We start from the raw sequence: 22,775 nt of genomic DNA, 5'->3' as shown, positions 1-22,775 counted from the left end.
AATGCCATGAAGCTCCACCTGAAGGACACCTCCTTTTCTCTACCCCACTCCTGTTTTTTCAGCTTTCTTGGTATGTGTTGTCTTCCTCCATTTGAATGTAAGCTCCTTGAGGGCAAGGACTTATAGTTCAACACAGAGTGTGGCACAGAGTAAGCACTTAATAGATGCTTACTGAATAAACAAATCTTTCCCTTTCTCCTTAGGCCTCCTACATCCTCTCCCCTACCTCTCTACTCCCCTTCTGCCTCTTACCTGAGAAAAGTAGCTACTTGAAGTAAGCTCTCTCTTCCATAATATTCTTGATCTCAAACTCCCTTGACACTACTATTGCTCTTCCCTTTTTTTTCAAATATCTGATTCTCTCATCATCCTCACCAAGACCAAACTCTCTACTTGTGTGCTAAGGTCTTGTCCTCTGCAGCAGCTTGCCTCTGCAATCAAACAATTATGTTCTAATTTGCTCTTTCCATTTATTGGCTCTTTCCCTCCCAACTGCAAATATCCATAGATGCCATTTTTTTTAAAGTACTTTCATTTGACATCCTTTCATCCAGAATCACAGAATTTGAAAGTTGAAGAAACTAACTAGTGCCAACTAGTACAACCCTTTATACAAAAAGAATACAGACTGATCTATCCAAGCAGAGGTATATTAATGCTTCTAACTTCTCATCTAACTTGCCCTCCAGCTTATCAATGCTTTTTTTAAACTAGGACCCCCAAAACTGAAGACAGTACCCCAAGGGAAATCTGATGAGGACAGAATGAATTAGCACTATTGCCCTATTCCGGGAAGACAGGGCCCCTCCTCGTGCAACACAAGATTACATTAGAGTCTGGCTGCCACATCATACTGCTGACTTTTTTTTTTTAGTGAGGCAATCGGGGTTAAGTGATTTGCCCAGGGTCACACAGCTAGTAAGTGTTAAGTGTCTGAGGTCGGATTTGAACTCAGGTCCTCCTGACTCCAGGGCCAGTGCTCTATCCACTGCGCCACCTAGCTGCCCCGGTACTGCTGACTTTTGAACTTGTGGTCTACTAAGAACCCAGATCTCGTTCAGAACTTCTATCTAATCATGCTTCCCCTCATCTTGTATTTGTGAATTGACTCAAGCACAAGAGTTTATATTTCTTCCTGTTGAATTCATTAGTCAGGCCAATGGCCTGTCAAGAACTTTTTAGGTCTTGGCTATCATCCAGTATGTTAGTTATCCCTTCCAGATTTATGTCATAAGCACACCCAAGCATCTATGCTTTTATCCAATTCATTGGGAAAAAAAAAATTTAATCATCACAGGTTCCAGCAGATTCCCACAGCACTGCACTGAAAGATGTATCATGTCAACATAAAACCATTAACTAAGTCTGACCCTTCAACAAATTTTGAATCCGTGTAATGTATTGTTTAATTTTTCTTCCCAGCTGAGCTATTTTATCAAGAATTTTGCCAAAATCTAGATAAAACTACCTACCATAACTTTCTTCTCATCTACCAGTCTCAGTAATCCTGTCAAAAAGAACTGAGGTTAGTCTGGCACAAGCTGTTCTCAATGGAGTTATGGTTCTCCCTTTTTAAATGTCACCAAACATTTCCTTCATGATCTGTTCTAAAATTTTCTCTGGGATCAAAGTCAAACTCAGTAGTCTATCACTTCCAGATCCCTGTTCTCTTTTTGAAAATCAGGATGTTTGTCTTTCAATTTTGTAGTCTCTCTCCTATTTTCAATGATCTTTCAAATGATCACCAACAGTACTCAGCAATCCTATCTGACAGTACTCAAGGTTAGACTTCATCTGGGCAGAGTATCTCCTGACTGGTCATTTTTGTTTGGCCATTCCAAGTTTGCCTCACCAAAAAATAAAAAATATATATCTTTATCCTTGATAGAGAAAACAAAATTTGCATCAACCAGCTCCTTTTTCAGCTATCACTGATCATCCTGCCCACTCGAAGCAGAGGGTTTCTCTTCTGGAGTCTCCTTTTCTTACAATATGGCTTTGTAAATAAGCATTCCTCGGCTTTCCTCACCAGCCTCAGCTCCTCTCGAGGTTCCTCACTCCTGACACTTGTCACAAGTCTCCTTTCTCTGGCCTTGCTTCTGTGCTCCATACATTTCTTTTGTGGGTTGGTTGACAAGCCCCTGATCATGCAGGTGCTTTGTACAAGGCTAATCTTTCTTCTGCATTCTAAATGTTTCCCTTTGTATTCTCAGCATTTCATTCTCCAGCATTTCCATCCCACTAGACCCTTCTTCTGAACCCTTTGAAATGTGCTTTCCCCTAAATACAGAGTGCAAACTATGCCATGATTTCGTCTCTTTTTCTTTGAAAAGGAAGAAAGTGGTCCCTTGCCCCCCAGGATTCCCATAATTTCCATCCTAGAGACTACTTTCTCTCAGCTGTGGAAAATTCAGATCCAGAACATACTTTCCCCCTTGTAGATCTCTCTACATTTTGAAGGTTACCATGTCTAATATAGAAGTCATCTTTTCATTCAAGCCTTCCCTTCTCCCTAACTCACTTCTTTCTCTGGAGGGTACCTCCATCACCCAGGTTCATGAGCTTTTAGACTCATATCCAAACCTTCCATTTCCCAGGTGTCATATTTTATTTCTTCCACATTATTTCCATTCACATGGCTACCATCCTACTTCAGGCCTGGGCTAAAGTAGGCCTAATTTAATCCAATAGCCTGTGAGGCTAGGTGGCACAGTAGATAACATACCCGACTTGGAGTCAGATACTTACTAGCTGTTTGACCCTGGGCAAGTCATTTAACCCTATTTGCCTCAGTTTCCTCATCTGTAAAGTGAGCTGGAGAAGGAAATGGCAAATCACTCTAGGATCTTTGCCAAGAAAACCACAAATGGGGTTACAAAGAGTCAGACACAACTGAATTTAATAATCTACAAAATTCCAGTAGCCTGCCTATTGGTCTAATCCACCCTTGTTCCAATCCATCCTTCACAGAGACGCCAAACTGATGCTTCCCTGTTCAAAAAGCTCCAGTGTCGGGGGCAACTAGGTGACAAAGTAGATAAAGCACCAGCCCTGGATTCAGGAGGACCCGAGTTCAAATCTGACCTCAGATACTTGACACTTACCGTAACTTACTGTGACTTACTGAGCAAGTCACTTAACCCTCATTGCCTGGCCAAAAAAAAAAAGCTCCAGTGGCTTGATATTGCCTCCAGGGTCAAACAGCTTCTGTTCAGTATTTAAAGTCCTTCACACTCTGGCTCCATCCTAGCTTTTCAACTTTATTTATTACATAGTAACCTCCTGCTCACTTCAACATTCCACTTCCCATCTAGTTGTCTTTCCATGTCTTCCTCACCTCCCGCCACCTCTTAGAAACCATAAGATCTGCCTTAAGGACTGCCCCCTATACAAGTGCTATGTTAATTCCTCCAGGGGCTTGTACTTTCTCTTCTCTCCCATCCCATCAATAAAACTGAACACATCAGAGGTAAACATTTTCTACGGACCTAGAAATGGTCTTCTATCTGCCATTCTATTTTTCCTTCCTTCAGAAGGGTGGAAAGGAAAAAGAAAGAAAGAAGTTTCATCAGCACTGAGAAAGAGTAAACACTGATAGTGATGATATAGCCAAAGAAGGGAAACCAAATAGCTTCAATGAAATCCAAAAGGATCTTAGAGAATCAGAGATCAGAATTTGCAGAAGCAGACTGCAAATTGCAAGCCTATTCTGGTGTTTTTTTTCCTTCCCAAGGAGTCTCAGCAAGTCCAAAAGTGGCTCACAGTTGTGGTTTTTTAAAGCACTAGTGCTGTTAGATAGGATGGCCAAGCAGAAGTATATAGGACTATGGGCTACTTTGTAACTTAAAGAAGGGCAAAAAAAAGGTTCTGCTCTCACCCAGCTGGAAGAGGAGGAAGAGGAGAGCAGTAGGAGAAGGATGGTGAAACAGGAAGGATCGAAGGGTAAGAGCAGCCGCAGGGCAATGAGAACTTGGGTGCCATTTTACCTGCATGCTGTTGGCATGGGGAAAGACCCGTGATCGACGGTCAAAGGTCTGTCCCACGTGGTAAGGCGGAAACCGCCGCTGCCGGTACTGTGGGCGGCGCAGCTGACTCCGAGCCCCAGGGAACTGCCCATCAGCGGTAGGGGGATCGAATCCTTCACTGCTGCCACTCCCTTCCTCCTCCTCCCCAGGGTACTAGCGAAGCAAAGAAATGCAAAGAATCAGAATAGCAAGGAAGAAAGCTAGGCAAGGGAAGCAGCAAAGACTAGCAAAATACTGCTCAGTGTGAATCCCAAGAAAAAGAAGTTTCATATATGCAGAAGAGGTCACCCTATGCATCAAAGCAAGCAAAGTGGTAGGCACAAAGTAGTATGAAAGCAATTCATGGTAGATTTGATGGTTATCTGGGTAAATGTTAAATATTTGCTGATCCACAATTCCAAGTACTCCTGATTTTGCAAAACAAAATTATTAGTTACACCAATACCCTGAATTACTATACCACCACTACGCCAAATAAGTTTTAATTCACTTTTTGTAAGTTGCATTCGGTTATTTGACTTGCACATACATAAAATCACAGATTGACATTTTAAGATGTTACCTCAAATCCTCATTTTGCAAGTTACGTGCTAAAAGTAAACCAGTATAAACATCAAAAAACATTTAACTTATTTCCACAACATATCAATACAGAAAAGATACTATTATTAGTAAAAAGTTATTTAAAACCCAGTCCATATCCTTCACAGTAGTTGAGTAGATATTTCTTTTTTTTTTTAGTGAGGCAATTGGGGTTAAGTGACTTGCCCAGGGTCACACAGCTAGTAAGTGTTAAGTGTCTGAGGCCAGATTTGAACTCAGGTACTCCTGACTCCAGGGCCAGTGCTCTATCCACTGTGCCACCTAGCTGCCCTGATATTTCTATATATGCAATCCAAGATGTCAAAAATCCCCAAAGGTGAAAAATACTCAGGTGACTACCAAGGTGACTATAAAACAGGAAGAAAATGCTGTAAGGAAAGCTTCTTCTACTAAAGGATGCTAAAAGAAAAAAAGAAAAGAAAAAAGACCCAACTATTAAATCTGCACTTTAAAGCTGCTCAAAACCATAAAAGAGAAAATTGGCCACCAGAAGGCTAGGATTTTTAACATTCTAAAGTAACAGTGACTGTTATCACTAGTCTGGATCTGGGAAATAAAGCAGTTTCATTCCTACTTCTCAGCAAACTTTCTTGAGATAGCTTTAAAATTTTAAAGTACAATTAAACATGTTTAAAGATTCTTTTGTTATTATTAGGCTTATTCCTCAAGAGCCATTTCCACCTAGGGAAGCCTATAAATCTCAAACTAGAACTCTTTAAGAAATATCCCTGCAGGCAGCATATTAACTTAGAAAACCAGGATTAGCATCATTTATGTTAGACAGTACTTATTTTTAAAAATTTATTTTGCTAAATATTTCCCACTGACTTTTTTTTTTGCAGGGTAATGAGGGTTAAGTGACTTGCCCAGGGTCACACAGCTAGTAAGTGTCAAGTGTCTGAGGCCAAATTTGAACTCAAGTCCTCCTGAATCCAGGGCTGGTACTTTATCCACTGCGCCACCTAGCTGCCCCCACCCAATGACATTTTAATCGGGTTGGGGCAGCTCTGGAGCACTTTGAAGGCCTGAAGGGGCTCCAGTTTGACACTTCTGAAATTCATTCGAAATCCCTCCTCACTCCAAAACTACATTTTATGAGGGCAGCTAGGTGGCGCAGTGGATAAAGCACCAGCCCTGGATTCAGGATGACCTGAGTTCAAATGTGGCCTCAGACACTTGACACTTACTAGCTGTGTGTGACCTGGACCAAGTCATTTAACCCTCATTGCCCTGCAAAAAACAAACAAAATACATCTTCCTGGGCAAAAGATAAGTGATTATTTTTTTAAGGAGGAATTGGGAAGGGAGAAAATAAAGGAAACACCTAAGAAATCTGAGATTGCAGAAAGAGTGTAGAAGGGGGAAAGAGAAAGGCAAAAGAGGGAAGACAGTATAACACAAGGGAGAATAGGTATGAGGGTATGGGATTAGTGATGGATCACAAAATAAAGTTACCAGAATTAGCAAATATTCTAACAGGGTACTTCTAGAACTCTGGAATAATTTTGATAGCCTAATTCTTTTTCTTCTTTTTTTGATGGAATAATTGCCATAACTTAATTCTTTGAGATATTTTCTGGATACTTTATGGAGATAAAACAATTCTACGTATGTCTCCAAACCAGGACCATGAGTGATTTGTTGGTATGCTGCATAGAGGAATGGACTTGGGGAATCAGGAACATCTGCATCTGAATCCTGCTTCAGACATCTACTAGCTGTATCACTCTGGGAAAGCCACTTAACCTCTCCCCCTCAGCCTTCCTCATCTGTGAAATGGGGATAATAGCACAACATAACAGCTATTACTAGGATAAAATGGGAGGGAGGGAAGGAAGGGGATAGAGATAAACAGACAGATGTGTTAAGCTATTATTAAGAACCTGGACCACCTTTGATCCCTTCAGAGAAATAAAAAAGACATATCTTCCAAAAGACCTCCAGTCAAATCCCAAAGGAATAGAACCTTAATGAAGAAGAACCACTGGGAATTGCATTTATTTCATAACTTTTACAACTGATACTGAAATAGTTTCATCATGTGTGGGAGTTAGATTCTTTATTTTAAAAAACTGCATAAAGTAAAAATCAGTTATAGTTAAAAATGTCCTCTCTATACAGCAGGTCTCCAAGGCATATCACATATCAAATATCAAATAGCACATCATCTTTGAGCAATGCATGTTAATAATAGTCAGCAAGCCTAAAGTGTAATTTCAGGAAAAAGATTGGTTCTAAGGTCAGATTGGGCCATTAAAAAGAACACTAGGTGAAAATTCACATCTTTCATCTCATGCTAACTTCAGGGCAGACACACCAAGTAGAATGGCAGGACTATACTACTTAATTGATATTAAATAAGTTAAATGTGCATCATATAGATTCCACAATAAAATCAGTGATTAATCAAGGGAGGCTATTTGAAAGTTCAAATTAGCCAAAAAAATCTGTATTTTAATCGATTATGGTATATAGCAATTGATTTCCACAAAAATAAAAAGGCTTACTTGGCAAATCTTTTTTGGGTGTTGGAGGAGGAAGCAATCGGGATTGTGACTTGCCCAGGGTCATAAAGCTGTTAAGTGTTTGAGGCAGTATTTGAACTGAGGTCCTCCTGACTCCAGGACTTGGCAGTCTTAATAGTGAATTGTCATCTGATACTCTCCTATTCCAAGTATTCATAGATGATCTAGGGTCTGACAATAGTGATTAGTGGAGAGGTAAGTGGGGAATGCTCTAAGATGCATCACAAATTGTGCACGCACACAAAGCTAGATAGATGAAATCCCATGCATACTCAAGAGTAAAATCCTGCAGACACAAAAAGAAATAATTTTGATTGAAAGGAGGTTACAAAAAGAGATCAATATGGATAGAGAAAACTCACCAATTGATAATTTAAAAAAAAAAGCCTTTAAAAGGTAAACTTTGTCCTTATTTCATAAAATAGAATCTGCAAATCACAGTCCAGTAAGGATCACTTCAATTCCTAGTTAAATTCTGGAATTAATAACTAAAAGGAATGAATAAACAGAAAAGGAAAGCCAACAACAGCTTCATATATAACAAGTTATTACAAACATCATTTCTTTTTTTGACGTATCTCATTCTTCAACGACTTTGTTAAAGACACTAATGGTACATTTATAAAATTTGAAGATGATTCAAAGCTAGGAGATAAAGCTAACAGTCTGAATCCAAAAAGGTCTCAGCAGGCTAAATAAAATGTAAAGGTGATAAGCGCAAAGTTATCTCTAAGAAGAAAAAGGCATGACTAGTTAGAAGTTTATCTGAAAAAGATCTTCAGTGGATTGATTCAGTGAGCTTCAGCAAATTGCAAGTACAAACTTGAATCAAATATATAATATAGTAGCCAAAAAATTAACATAATCTTGGGATGTAATAAAATAATTAATGCTAACAGTCCCACTAAACTCTGCCCTATTCAGACCATATCTGATGATGTTACATTCTGGGGTATTATATTTATAGAATGACATCGATAAACTGGAGTACATCCAGGTGAGCAACCAGGATGGTTGATAAAAGGATGAAGGGCATGATCATTCATTCCATGAGCACTGGTCAAAGGAACTAAGGATGTGTAGCCTGGAGTAAACACTAAGGGAGAGATAATGACCATCTCAGAAGATGGCAGCTTTTCTATCACCTGGTCTTCCTTCAGCCAGACTATGTTAGAGAAGGGATTTTTATTCAGATCTGAGTTGGCCTCAGATCTCTTCCAGGGTTGAAATTCCATGACTACTTACACTGCGAGGAGGCCCACGACGCCGGCCATAATAACCACGTCGGTAACGGCGCCGATCGGCAGCATAGCGGCTACCTTCCACTGGAACTCCATCTGGGCCAGTTACATTGGCTGCTTCTGCCCCCTGGAAAGAAAATTCTCCTTTTAACAAACCACAAGAAAACAACAACAGCATTAAGAGCATAATATGGATAAGTGGACAATATGGACCAACCACTTATGAACTGAAAGAACAATCATTTTCAAACATGTGAGCTCCCTGAATTTGGACAGTTACAGCTTAAAATGTGCCTGCTGGACCCTGGCAGAGGAGCCGGTGGAGATCTAGACTCTCATCTCACCCTCTTGCCCCTCCATAGGTTCAGTGACCTCTGAGCCTCAGCTGCCTTAGAAGTAGAACTGGAACTTTCACATTATCATGAAGTGACACACAGACTATAAACTGCTCTACAAAATATAACCAAACAAAACAGACTCTCGGGAGTAGAACAGACCTCAAGTTATCTCATTCAATAACTTCTCCAACAGCGGTTCCCAAAATATGGGCCAGAGACCCCTGGTGATCAGTTATATGCAATGAGTGGAACTTAAGAAATGACTCAAATTAACATACTTTCTACAGATAGAATAATGCATTGCTTTTCTTTCTTTTTTTTCCCCCCTGAATTTAGTCCAGCTTTGTCATTGTCTAAATTTCACAATCAATTGAGTATGTAGTATTATCACTGGGTATCCACAAAATTTGACATTTTTCACATACTTGAAAAAGCTATAAACCACTACCTGACATCCCTGACAAGTAGATACCTCATCTTTCCTTTTTGGCTTTTAGTGAAAAAAAGGCTACTACCTTCACCTTCCAAAACAACCCATTCCACTTTTGGATAACTCTAGTTTTCTTTCTTACTATTGTATCAACCCTTCTCTCTATAAAGCCACCATCTCTCTTTCAAAACATCAAGCCCTCACACCTGGACTACTAATTAGCATCTCCTCTCTCCAAACAACCTCCACATAAGTGGATGGCATTCCAAAAGCAATTCAGTGCCCTGCTCAGTAAACTGCAATGGCTCCCTATTACCTCTAGGATCAAATACAAACTCCTCTGCTTAGCAGTGGTCCTTTCACAGCCTGACTATTAGACATCATTCCCTTCACATACAGTAATAGACAGCCAAATTGTCTGTTCACACATGACAGTTTATCCTGTTTCTGTCCCTTTGCACAGGCTGTGTTTCATGCCTATAATTAATCCCCACCTTCGTCTCTGCCTCTCAAAATCCCTAGCATCCTTAAAAAGTCAGTTCAGGTGCCACATACCACACAGGCTTTTTCCAATTCATGAAGCTCACCTCCAACACAGCTACTCTTCCTACCTTATTCCTATCCATTCCATTCCACCCCACCTCCCTTTCAAGTTCCTGTCAAGTATTATAGTCCCTATTAGAATGTAACTTTCCTGAGGTCAGCAACTGTTTTTTGTTTTTTTTTTTGGTGGGAGGTGGGGTGATAATTTGGATCTCCAACACTTAACACAGTACTGAATCCTTAGAAAGCCCAAAAATGCTTTATCTAATCTAATTCAGGACAGCTAGGTGGTGAAATAGATAGAGCACTGCCCTAGAGTCAGGAAGATTCATCTTTCTGAATTCAAATCCAGTCTCAGACACATACTAGCTGTATGACCCAGGGCAAGTCATTTAACCCTGTTTGCCTCTGTTTCCTCAGCTGCAAAATGAGCTGGAGAAGGAAATGACAAACTGTTCCAGTATCTTTGCCAAGAAAACCCCAAATGGGGTCATGAAGAGTCAGATATGACTGAACAACAATCTAATGTTTCCCCACATAAAATTACTTTATATATGCTTTTAAATGTACGTATCATCTCTCCAAAAGAATGCATAGACCTTGGGGAGGGTGACTCTTTTGCCCTGGTATCCCCCATCTAGTATGAAAGGGCTTCATAAGTGCTTGCTGACCAATCTACAGAGACTAAATTTGCCTCTCTTTACCTCCTATCCACAGTAATGCTAGTTTTGCCCCACCTCAGAGCCCTTCAAGTAACTGAAAACAGCTACAACTTCCTCCAAAGTCATTTTTTTCTCCTAGTTACTCCAGGTGTGGTCTAAGGCAAAGCATAGAGCAAAACTATCACTTAGCTTATTCCACACCCACACTAGCTCTCACTTAGCTCAGTTTCAGTTGTAGCATGTTTTTGAAAGTATTTATTCTTGATTAAAGCTATTTTTTAAAATAAATATTCATCAGTGGGCAAAACTACCAAATAATAATACCATAAAGTATGATGGAGATCTAGGATGTCACTTTAACTCATAGACCAAAATGACTGAAAAATGCAACAACAAGAGAGACATACTTGTAGCAAAAACTCAGTTTAGTTAAAATGTGGTATTTTATTGCAAAGACTCCAGGGGTTCATAAAATTCTTCTCTCCTCCCCCCCACAATATTTTGATAACTTTAATTCAATAAAAATAGATTTATATGATACTATATATTTTATATAACCCTATGTATTTTATGCATTTAAAAACCTTGCTCTGAGAGGGGGGTTTTGTAGGCTTCAAGCAACTGCCTAAGAAGTCAGAAAAAAGATTAAGAACCCCTGCTATAGACTCTCCAGAAATCAAAACATGAAGTCTGGCAGTTCTCTGGAATCTTTAGCCAGCCTTTCATTACTATGAAGATTCCTGTTTCCTTTGTATCTAACTGATTTCACAATCAAAACCTGAATGGTAATAGCAGGTTCATTACTTACAACATTTTATTCCATCTTTGCATCGCTTTTTTTTTTTCAGGTCAACTCTCAAGTTACATTAGCTTGGAATGAAAAGCATAGCCACTTCCACATTCACATGGGAAAGATACTGGGGGTTGGGAAGAAGGACAGCGAAGAAACAATTCAATTATTGGCCAAAGGGTAGAAGTTAAAAGAGACAGATTCCTCTTCAATGTGGATGCATGTTCTATCTTCTGCTTTATCTTCAAATGTGCTTAATCCAAAGCTTCTGATCAGCCAGGGTAAAAATAGAGCCAGTGGTACTCCACAAAAGACCCAGACTGGGCTAAAGGCACAGTCCAGGTTCCATTGTTGTGCCTGACACCTTAGCTTTGGAGAGTATTCCACAAGAGGACAATTTATTATAACATTATCCCACCTAGAATTTCTCTAAAGCCAGATCCTGAAGATCAGATAAATTAAAATCATCCTGCTCCCACCAAGAAGATATTGCAAAGTGGACAAGAAAACAGCATGAAGACCTGCATTAGGCCATATGGAATCACATAGTGAAAACTTAAATGATAAATTTGTTCTTACCTTCTCTCCTTCAACCACATCAAATTCTACAATTTCTCCATCGCCCACACTACGCAGATATTTCCGTGGATTATTTTTCTTGATGGCTGTCTATAAAGAAAAGCACAGAAAATTTATCAATAGAACCTAGTGTTCCCCCCCCCCCCCCGCTTTTTTTTTGCTCCCATGATTCCAAACTGATTTATCTGAGAAGGCACATTTTTTAGAAGAACATCAGTCATTATTGACATTTTAAAAGTTTCTATTCCTTAACCAGGATGACTAATCAGTGCTTTACTTCAAGCATTAACATATAACTAATAAGTTTTTAAAGTGAATGCCACATTATTTCTTAGTCCCAAAATTCAACTTGGTAAGCATATTAACTAGGACTGACAAATTTATTTTTCCTATTTAAAAATAAAATGTAATCCATACTACGATAGAGAAACATGCTTAAATTCCTCAAGTTCCTTCTTTTTTTTTTTTTAGTGAGGCAATTGGGGTTAAGTGACTTGCCCAGGGTCACACAGCTAGTGAGTGTTAAGTGTCTGAGGCCGGCTTTGAACTCAGGTACTCCTGACTCCAGGGCCGGTGCTCTATCCACTGCGCCACCTAGCCGCCCCCAAGTTCCTTCTTAAAACAATTTCATTCTGCACATTTAACCTTCTTAAGTTGTACCCAATGATTTCTTCAGCTAGAAGGAAGGCTCCTTTAATAGTGCTTTGTCAAAGTGAATAATGGGGGTGTAGGGAGGACAACTACAATCTCAAATGGTAAGTTTCCTCCTATCTACAGTTAGGTAAAGCAAGCTTACAACTCAAAACTAGTTGTAAAGTGTAAATCAGAAGAATTTTTAAATATATAGAGGGTGATAAAGTTTCTTTGAGACAAAATTTTAATACTAGAAAAATCCAACCCCTCTTTGGATTCATTTAGAAGTTATATTGGGAAACTGAGAAGACAAAAATGCTACACGATTTAATTATCATTTTGTTAATATCTTCATTTTCCTGTCTCCTGACTTCAATCATAACACATAGCTTGCCATTCCTAAATGTTCTCTTAAGTGATATCAAGTCAAAATGTCTCAATATTATTTTTATACAAATTCTCACTCCCTTCCCATCCTCCCACCCTTAAGGTGGCAAGGGAAAAGAGAAAAAGGAAAACAATTTCCCTTAATGTTCTAACTCTCCCTTGAAGAGCTACTGTATAACTTGTACGGTAACAGAGGCCCAGTTTCTATACAACTAGGCCAATCTTATTTTAAAGCGATTAAGTATGTGTAATCCAGACCCTCCCCTATTCTGTGAGTAGGAGGGAGAAGAGGAGGGAGTTAGTCAACAGAGCAGAGACACCACCCACTGGGGGGGGGGGGGAGAAAGCAGTTAAAGACAGGATGTGTGATTATACACATGCAGCTACTATTCTAATAACAACCCCTCCCTGCCTCCTAGTTCCTTTTTCCTGTTAAACTGGGCAGGCCTCAGCACATCTGGATGAATCACAACCTTGGAGGGGTTGTAATCAGATCATTTTTATAGGCTAATCAAGACTGGACACTAAGCAGAGAACTTAGAAATTCCTTATTGAAGCAGAGGCCATTCCAGAGAGAGTTTTACTTACTTAGGATACTGAGCTCCTACAGGCTGTAGGTCTTGGGGGGTAGGTGGAAGCCACACTAAACCAATCCAATAAAAGGTTTCTGGGTAAAATGGAAATGGCTACAAAAAGAAACATTACATCCAGACCAATGAAATACTGTATGTAAAGTGCTTTGATCACTTTCAAGTGATCCATAAATGCCAGATCAGAGACCTAGAACTAGAAGGGTCTTTAGAGGCCAATTTGGCCAGCTTCTTCATTTTAATTCTAAATAGGAAACCGACTTCTAGGGAAGTTAGATTGATTTGCCCCAAGGTCACACAGATAGTCTAAGTAAGATGTAGGCTTTGAAAGCAGGTCCCCAGACTCTTTCCACTCTACCATAATGCCTTTAAGGGTTTTCAACAAACAGAAGATATGACAGGGATGGGAAGAAGCAAAAAAAGGAAGAGAAGGGAAAGTATGTAAAGGGAATGGCAAGTAACCCAATTTGGCTGGGCTGCAGAGGGAAGATAAGATTAGAAAGTAAAGGCAGGGTATGATAGGCACTCTAAGAAATTTAAATTTTACTTATTCAATAAGGAATTATTTTCAAGTTTTGAGTACCAATGATATGACCTAGTTTGTGTTTAAGCATGGCTATATTAATTGGTATTGGGAGATAAAGGTCAAATGCTACTACATTAGTACAGAAAGGGGACAATGAAGGGCTCTATTAGGGTAATAGCAATAGAAGGAGAAGGGGATGAACCGAAGAGGTAGGGACCATAATACTGGATTACCTGATTGGCTACATGAGGAAAGAGATACAGTCAAGTCCAAGATACCACCAAAGTTACCAAGAAAGGAGTCTTGGGTCATACTCCAGACAAAAAGTTGTATCAAAATGAAAAGCATATTTGGGGGTACAAGTTAAATTCACTTCATTTTGACACATTTAACCTGAAGTGGGACTTTCCAGTGACAATGTCCTATGGCCAGTTTTGTATACAGGTAATAGAAGGAAGGCTCCTTTGTAAAATGGGAGAAAGGTAGACTAGAGAGCCCTCCAACTTAGATCTATGATTCTATGAAGTCTGGTTGAGGTCAGAGCTATATATAGATTTCGGACACGAAGTCATGGGAGTAAGTGAGATTTGCTCAGGGAGAGGGTACAGAAATGAGAATCTTAAGGACTACCCACCTTACTGGGATGGGAGAAAGACAAGCAGACAAAAATGAGCTTTTTTTTTTTAAAGAGGTAGGAAGTAAACAACCAGGAAAGAGTGTGTGTGTGTGTGTGTGTGTGTGTGTGTGTGTGTGTGTGTGTGTGTGTGTGTGTATGCATGCATGCCTCAAAGCGCAAGAAAAAGCCAAATATTCAAGAGGGAAGAGGCAATGACAACTGCTACAGAGGTCAAAGAGGTTATAGATGAGTAAAGGAGCCAGATTTGCAGGGATATGATGAGGAACATCACATGTACACTACTTTTTCCTAACCCAAAGTTTGGCCATGATGGGTGAGAAGAAATGAGATGGTAAATAAATGAGGTAGCAGAGGAGGGTGGGAGGGTGGGAATGGGACTTAAAAACAGAAGGGAAGGAGATAGTAAAAAGGAACTGAAGACAAAAGAGGACAAGGTGGGTAGATGGATTAGTGGCCCTATCTAGACAAGAGGGAAAAAAATTGAAAGGATTATATTACAGATTTACAGTGGAACTGAAGGAGCTAGCATCTGATTGCTTCACGAACCACAACTAGCTAAATTTGTGCCTCAGGCAAGAATAGAAAATTAACTCCCCCCTTCATAACAGGGGAAGCACATACTTGAGATAGATATATTTTGTGATTTTTCTACACCCCTGATCTTTGCTAAACTCGGCAAGTGTCTCATTAGCTCCATGATTGTTACAGCCCTGAATTATCAAGCAACAGTAAAGGCCTAGCTCAGGTTATGCAGCATAAACTCAGGGAACAAAAAACAGACAGGATTTTGTACTGTTCTGCTGAGCAACCCGAGTGCAGGTAATAGGAGGTTCCAAGTAGAGCAGACCAGATGTTCCTTTTCACCAAGATTACCAGTTCAACAGTGATGAGGGGCTAACATTCTAGAGTGAATCAATTACTTTGATTTCCCAATTTTTTTGTCCAAACCCAAAGCAGACCTGCTAAAGTTGCTTCAGGCATTGAGAGGTCAAGTGACTTGCTCAGGGTCCTGATTCCAGAGGAGCATACAAGTCATGTAGACCTCTTCCTAGTTATCGTAGACTAAGAAAAAAGGCTGTGGAACACAGTCATTTCAGACGTACATCAATTCGCATAATGTTTTTAAAAACACAACCCTATCTAATAAGTAAAGATGAGCCTCTCTCTGCAATCCTGAATACAGCCAAGCCCTGAAGACCCAACTAATGTGCTACGGTTTATAATGTATGAGATGGGAATCACTGGCAGCCATGTTTTGTGCCCATTCCTACTCCTCCAGTCTTAGCCACCAAAGGATTCAGAATTATTTTCAAATGCAGCTCGTGGGATATGCTCCTGTCACACAACTTATTAGAATTGTGTTACCAGAATACCATACTACTCCTACTTAGCTTTCTTCACAGGGCTGAACAGTGCACTGTGAACCACAGGTCCCTTCACCATATTCACCTCTTGCTATAGATAAAGTCAATTAGCTGGCTAAGAGAATATGAGGAAACACAAGGTATGGGCCATGAGGAAGGGTATTTTCATACTTGAAGAGCTGGCTGAGAAGCATTAGCATTCTGAAGCAAAGTAGTTAATGATTCCATTAACTCCCCCTGCCCCCCACCACTGCCTTTACAGGATAAGATACAAATCCTAAGCCTGACCTATCAGACTAAGTAGGCTCCCACCTACTTTTGCAGTCTTACTTCACGTCTGTGTTCTAGACAAACCAAACTACCAGCCATTCTCCAAACCCCACACTTCATCTCCTTCCTACCCCTCTCCATTTTCACAAGCCACTCTCAGTCTCTGCCTCTCTGAATCCTCTGAATCATTCAATTCTCTCCTCAGTTCCTGGATCCCACTATTTGTGCTCTCCCTCGACTGTGCCTATATTTTATGTATCTGGGTATATTCCTTCTAGTAGACTGTAAGCTTCTTAATGGCAGGGATTTGTGTGCAGGTGTTCACCCAGCACAGGGGCGTTCTTCACCTTTTTGTGGACTCCCCACTTTGGCAGTCTGGTAAAGCCTATCCTATGAACATCTTAGCAGGTTTGTAGCTTGCTCATAATGGAAAGAAATGCTAAATTTTAAACATTTGTAAATAAAGATGAATGTTTACCCATCTAAATTTATGGATTCCCCTGAAATCTATCCATGGTCCCAGAGGTTAAAAACCTGTGCCTTCATAAACTATAAGGCTCCTTCATTCGAGGCAGGGATTGTTTCTATTTTTGTCTTTACATTCCCCAGTGCCAAGGAGGGTGCCTAATATGCACAGGGAAGGCACTTAAATGTTTGCTGAACTGAAGTAGGATGTTTGCTAACAGTAACATGGGGCAAAAGATAAAAAATGATTACACCAATGACAAAAACTTCAAAAGGCCTGTCTAAGAAACATGGGTGAGAATAAGGCACTTTAAAAAGCAAAATGGGGCATTTATTTATTCATCCATTCCTCCACAATTTATAATAAAATCTGTTCATATTGAGTACCCTAATGAGTTCTTAGATTTATATTATTTAGCTGTAAAGTTGTATAATATTATGAGTTAGGAAATACACAGGTTTATCATCCAACCCTCTTACCTGATGTACAAATACATCTTCTTTGGTGTCATTCCTGTGGGGGGAAAAAAGAAAAAAGAATCTCACAATTAAAAAGCAACTACTAAGTATGGAGTCCTTTTTTTTTTTTAAAGATCGTCTTCATAAAGAACAAGAATCCTTCCCCAGAGAATAACTAAGAAAATAACCCAGCACCTGCTTCTAAAGTAAAAGAACATACAAGGATCTTTTCTAAGCCCCCTAGGAATCACTCTACCCTTACAAATCAAAAGACTCAATATTCCTCATGCTAATATTTCTTTAATATCAAGACTGCCCCAAATGTCAATCCTGACACCTTTTTTGCTTCATCACACAATCAATGGAAGGAGATCCAACTTTAAAACACTTAACACACACAACCACCTCTTCTCCCTTCACTTTCTACCCACGTGGTATGTAACCAGAGCCCCAGTTTGTTCTCACAGCAAAGGCAGAGACTGTCAAAAGGACAGGGCACAGCTGTGAGCTAGGCTCTCCTTACACTGATATTCAAAACAGTCCCCCCAAATGAGAAGGGGGGTGGGAAACCACAGGGAAAATGTCAAAAATAATATTATATTCTCAGTGCTACTCCAAATAGCGCCAAATCCCCTTCCATTCCTATGAGGGCCAAAGACAACTTAGTTTGGCAAAATATTATACTGAATCTACCACCCGAGTTTTAATTCTAACTCTGCCTTTACAAGTTTTACAATATTAAGTCATTTAAGTTCTCTGGGCCTCTCTCCATTTCCTCATATATAAAGTGAGGGAGTTGAACTTGGTAATCTCTATATTTCTTTCCAGCTCAAAATTTCCTCCCACCTTATCTTTTAAAGCAGTTTTCCTTACAGAGACTACTTTAAGAATTAAATTTTTTCTTTATTCTTTTAGGAAACAATAATTTAAAACACTTACTGACCAGTAGTCATTTTTTATCATACTCAAAAACCTTAACAGTCACTAATTAACGAGTCAGTTGCTGATAAAACCACTTGCAGCACCACAGAAGCCACAGTAAAATTAAAATACATACCGATTGATAAAACCATATCCATTTCTGACGTTGAACCATTTGACAGTGCCAAGGACTTTGGTGGCTAAAGTAAGATTAAGGAGATATTAAGTTAGTTGATAGCCTACAAACAGATAAGGATTCCCATTAATGGAAGTCTAAGCATTATTCAAAACCCAAAAAACCCACAGGACAAAACACTACCAGTTTAAATACAAAAGACAGAAGAAAATGAGCAAAGAGAATGAGAACAGGTAGGCCCTGCTCTTGATACAAAATAGAAGTACTCAACAGAATTAGATTTCTAAATTTTTCAAGACTAACTAGAATATTCTAGATTATTGTAATGACTAAAAATTACCAGTGTTCTTTAATTATGTTCAGCATCTGAAGATTTTAAAGTACAAGAATACACTCAGATAAAAGACATAGATGAACAAAATCTACCTTTTCTCATTTTGAGATATAATTAATGCCTTATAGCACACCCATTTTCGTGACAGAACCCAAGCACAGCAAAAGAGGGGGCTGTCCAAATAGGAGACTAAACACGAGCCACTGAGCAAAGAACAGAACACCGAGGCTGCCCTAACAAGATCCTGGTCCTCAAACCACAAAACATGATAGAACAGGCTTTTTCTAAATGAACTAAGTTTATATTCCCTCCTGTAGCCCTGAACTCCTTCAAATTTGCTGCCTATCTCCTACTCTACCCTGACTTCTCTGCTACAGGACTATTTACCAAGCTTTAGGTAGCTACTTACTACAGTAAAATAATCTCTCCTCCAGTCACTTTATTCCACTTTTGATTTATTCACTCCTCTTCGGTACAGGGCCTTTGTAAGATTTTTAAAACCAACTCTGCATTCCACCAAAAATCTGCCTCTCGGGTAAACTCATATTTTTATAAAACTTCTAAAATTCAGAGGATGCACCAGAAAGAAATATTTTTCAGAAGCACAGACACAAGTTTACCCAAGCAGTGTCAACATAAGGTAAAACTACCACCTGTCTGTGGAATATCTGAATCACTGAGAATTATGTTTGAGGGCATCACAGCAGAGCAAAGCTTTATTGTCGACATGTAGATAACTAATCTACATACTTCCTCACTGAAAAGTTTACAGTTGCTAAGTATTAGCTTGTAAATTCAGGACTCTAGTACTAAATCACTAATTTTCTTAAAATTTGCATCAGGTTGTTATTTTACTCTGAGCTTCAACTGGGTAACACAATCATGTTGATGTGTTTTTACAGTTGTATCCTTGGTTGTCTGAGGAAGAATCAGCAACACTAGTAAATGCAGAGGGACATTAAATTTGCCCCCTGTTCCAATTAACGCAGAATGGAGGAGGATTTAAATGAAGACCAAAGGAATAATTTTGCCTCCATTCTCAGACAGACATCTTCATGCTTCTGACCTAAACTAAAAGATAGTTCAGGTAAGAATTTCATTTTTCCAGTTTTTCTGCTGGCAAAAGAGGTTCCAATTCATACATGACAAATTTATTCTATAGTCCTCAATATAAACAAGTACCAGGCAAGTGATTTCAGCAACTGAGGATTCTGGAAATTTCATTTAAGTGAGGTGTCAAATAAAAGAATCAGAAGATAGAAGCACACCAGTCTTGGTGTGCAGCATATAACTGACAAAGACCTGTGTTATCTTTCCATGATGAACACAAATGCATAAACTATATAGAAATCCCACTGACTGGGGGAAAGGAAGCATAAACAGTCTATAAAGGAGTTAAAAGTGAGTTTGAAGACATAAAGGAAAGATGCCACTGGTCTGAATTCATCCATCTAAACTGTTTTCAAACCAAAATATAGTGAATCAGTCCTTAATTTAACCTACAATCATCTCAGCATTTGGATTTTCAACATGAAGGCTGAGGACCAACTAAGATGACAATATTGAACATACTTCCTCTAGTGTCTCATATACCACTTTCTCCTTTGCAAAGGTGGTGATTACTTAAGGAAAGATTAGAAACTAAAGAATCCATGAACACTCTTTTTAAATGCATTTATTTATGTTTTGGAGTTATGGGTTTATTTTATCCCTCTACTAAGTGAAGAGGTATAACAGCATGGAACTAAGGTAACATCCATCTTAGCCCTATCACTATACTGTTCTGCAGAATAGATCCAACCAATAGATTGGGGGGGGGGGGAATAGGGGAGGGAAGGTCCTTAACAGAAAAAAATTGTAGGTTTAACTCCCCCCCCCCCCACCAACCTAAACCTATATAGGTTCTCCCAGCCCAATACACATACACACCTTCCCCATACCATTCGGGAATGATCATCTTCACATGCTCCCACCCCCAAGTGTGTGGGTGGGAGCAGGATTTCCACCTTGATGATTTCACTCACACCACCCCCACCGCCACACCACCCCCCGTTTTGTTTACCCAAGCTAAGAGGCAGAGTACAAGATGCTTATGGAGGATAAGGTAGAAATTCCTAGGACTTACTGTCCAGGGGTACTTCTTCCTTGCAGTCATCTCTCAATGAGGCATATTTTAAGCACATCAAATACCATCCATTTTCATTACATTCAAGGCATTTATTTTTGCATATGCAAAAGAATGTACACAACTTTTTAATCAAGCTCATTTCTTTCTTTCTTTCTTTTTTTAAAAATCAAGTTTATTTCTTAAACTCAAAGGATGTTCACTGGACGTAGTGAATGCTCCGATCCCGGTACGGAAAGTCTCATTAGTCTTGAGTAAAGTTTTCACCACCACCACCCCCTCCCACCCCTAGAGTTAAAGGCTCTGGAAGCCAGATCAGAAAAGTAAGTTATCAGGGGAGTGGCATATGTTTTTCTCAGCATAGGCATCTGACACCCACATACTAACTTTTGAGTTTAAAAGAGTGAATGACAGCACATACACACCCTTTAGTCATATTCACCACCCACACGCAAGCACACACCTGATCACAGCCTGCTTCTGGCCTTCCCTAAACACCGTCAACTGGGTGTAACAGGAGGGGGGAGGGAGTAGCACGCACCATGTGGCCAAACCTTTAAAGGGTTTCTATCCCTCTCCAACCGACAGATTTCCCCCATTTTCCTGCCAACCTTTCCAGGATAAAGCGGATTACAATCCACATTAACAGGATTTTATGTTACAGCAGTTGTAAGCATATGCGGGTCCCACAGTCGAGGGGCACAAAGGGGGGAGGGGAACAGAAAGCCCAACCCAACAGGATGAGGAGTATAGGATTCTCATGGGGGGGGGGGGGAGGAGGAGTAAGAACCAGCGAGGGAAAGGCTTGTGTCAGCGAGTTAGGAAGGATTCACCAAGAGGAAAGCAACACCCCCTTTGTCGTTAAGATGCGTGGCTCAGACGGGAAGAAATGGCGTCTATTCCGCGAGGACAGGGGCATCCACAACTGGACACATGCACCTTGCAAGGGAAAGCTGCCCCCCTTTCCCGGCCTCCCCTTTAACAGAATCCTCCTGTTTCCTACCGTGCTAACACGCTCCGTCTTCCCAAGGGAAGGTGAACTTGAATTCCCTTCCCAGTCTTTTTACCTTCCTTAAGCGCCCCCCCCCCCGCCCCCAGTGAGGCTTTCCCCGACTCTCCTCCCTCTCCACCGAGGTGGGGGGCCGGACGGGATTCCAAAAGAACTTCAACTTTGGGGGGGAGGGCAGAAAGAGAAGATGAGCACGTGGACGGCGCCCAGAGTGCTCACCTGAGGAATGGGGGATGGGGGCGGGGGAAAATCTCCAGCTTCAAGGGGATGGGGGCGGCCGCTTGTCAACCACGCACACACTCACTCGCGCACACTCACACGTGCGTACACTCACACGCGCAGAGCCCGGCTAGCCAGCACGTGCTCGCCGGTCTGGACTCCTCTGGACCCCCCACGTGGAGCCGCGCTCTCCCGGGGGCAGCCACGACCCCAGCGCCCCGCGCGCCCCGGGAGTGGGAGGGGAGAGGCGCTCACCGAGAACTTTCTTTTCCGGGTCTTCGGTGGTTGCGGAGGCGGCGGCCGGGGCGGGGGCCGGGGTGGCCACCGCGTCGCCGCTGGGATTGCTCCCCTGGACGGCGGCAGCCGGAGGGGCGCCGCTGCTAGCTGGGCTCTTGGGTACGGGGTCTGCGGCCGCCGCCGGGGACGCCGGGGCCGCCGCCGCCTGGGGCTGTGGGGTGGTCTCGCCCGCCTCGCTCATGCCGCTGTCTGTCGCTCTTCCTCGGCCACCCGCGGCGGTTGGTCGGCGGTTGGTGGTGGTGGTGGTGTGGCCGGCGCGGCCGCGGCTGCTGCTGGAGACGCCGGTGGAGGCGGCCCGGGGCTCGGGGAGGGGGCCGGGATCGCGTCGGGGGTGGACGCGAGGATGTTTCCAGCGGCGGCTCAAGCTGTCGGGGCGGCGCGCGCACTCGATCTTACTGCCCGGAAAATGGCCCGCTCAAGTTTTTCTAGGTGCCCGGGAGGGGGTGGAAGGGGGGGGAAGAGGGGGAAGAGGCGGGGCGGACCGGACCGGGCGGGGCGGGATGGGATGGGGCAGCGGTGGGAGGAGGGAAGAGAAGCTCGGGCTCTTTAGCTGCCAGTCCTGGTGAGGCCTCATTAGCATTTAAAGGGGCCGCTGAGGGCCCTTTGGGAAGAACCACCTCCCTCCGGGATGGGACTCCTGCTTGGAGTTCTGTCTTGGTCAAGGTCC

The 22,775-nt window shown here is 41.4% G+C and overlaps 1 protein-coding gene across 1 annotated transcript in view; it reads right to left on the bottom strand.

Annotated features, from left to right (window-relative positions):
- YBX3 (Y-box binding protein 3) overlaps window positions 1–22,519 on the bottom strand; it is a 33,227-nt gene extending 10,708 nt beyond the window's left edge. Inside the window, exons 1-6 of the mRNA XM_043968652.1 lie at window positions 22,067–22,519; window positions 18,125–18,188; window positions 17,089–17,122; window positions 11,737–11,826; window positions 8,399–8,521; window positions 3,987–4,178 (exon numbers count right to left, since the gene is read on the bottom strand). Coding sequence (XP_043824587.1) covers window positions 3,987–4,178; window positions 8,399–8,521; window positions 11,737–11,826; window positions 17,089–17,122; window positions 18,125–18,188; window positions 22,067–22,289 — 726 coding nt within the window. The 5' untranslated portion in view covers window positions 22,290–22,519. The remainder of the gene's footprint in view (window positions 1–3,986; window positions 4,179–8,398; window positions 8,522–11,736; window positions 11,827–17,088; window positions 17,123–18,124; window positions 18,189–22,066) is intronic.
- Between the last annotated feature and the right edge of the window lie 256 nt (window positions 22,520–22,775).

The sequence above is a fragment of the Dromiciops gliroides genome, chromosome 5 (genome assembly GCF_019393635.1).
Source record: "Dromiciops gliroides isolate mDroGli1 chromosome 5, mDroGli1.pri, whole genome shotgun sequence".
Lineage (NCBI taxonomy): Eukaryota > Metazoa > Chordata > Mammalia > Microbiotheria > Microbiotheriidae > Dromiciops > Dromiciops gliroides.
This window is presented reverse-complemented; position numbering and strand designations above follow the sequence as displayed.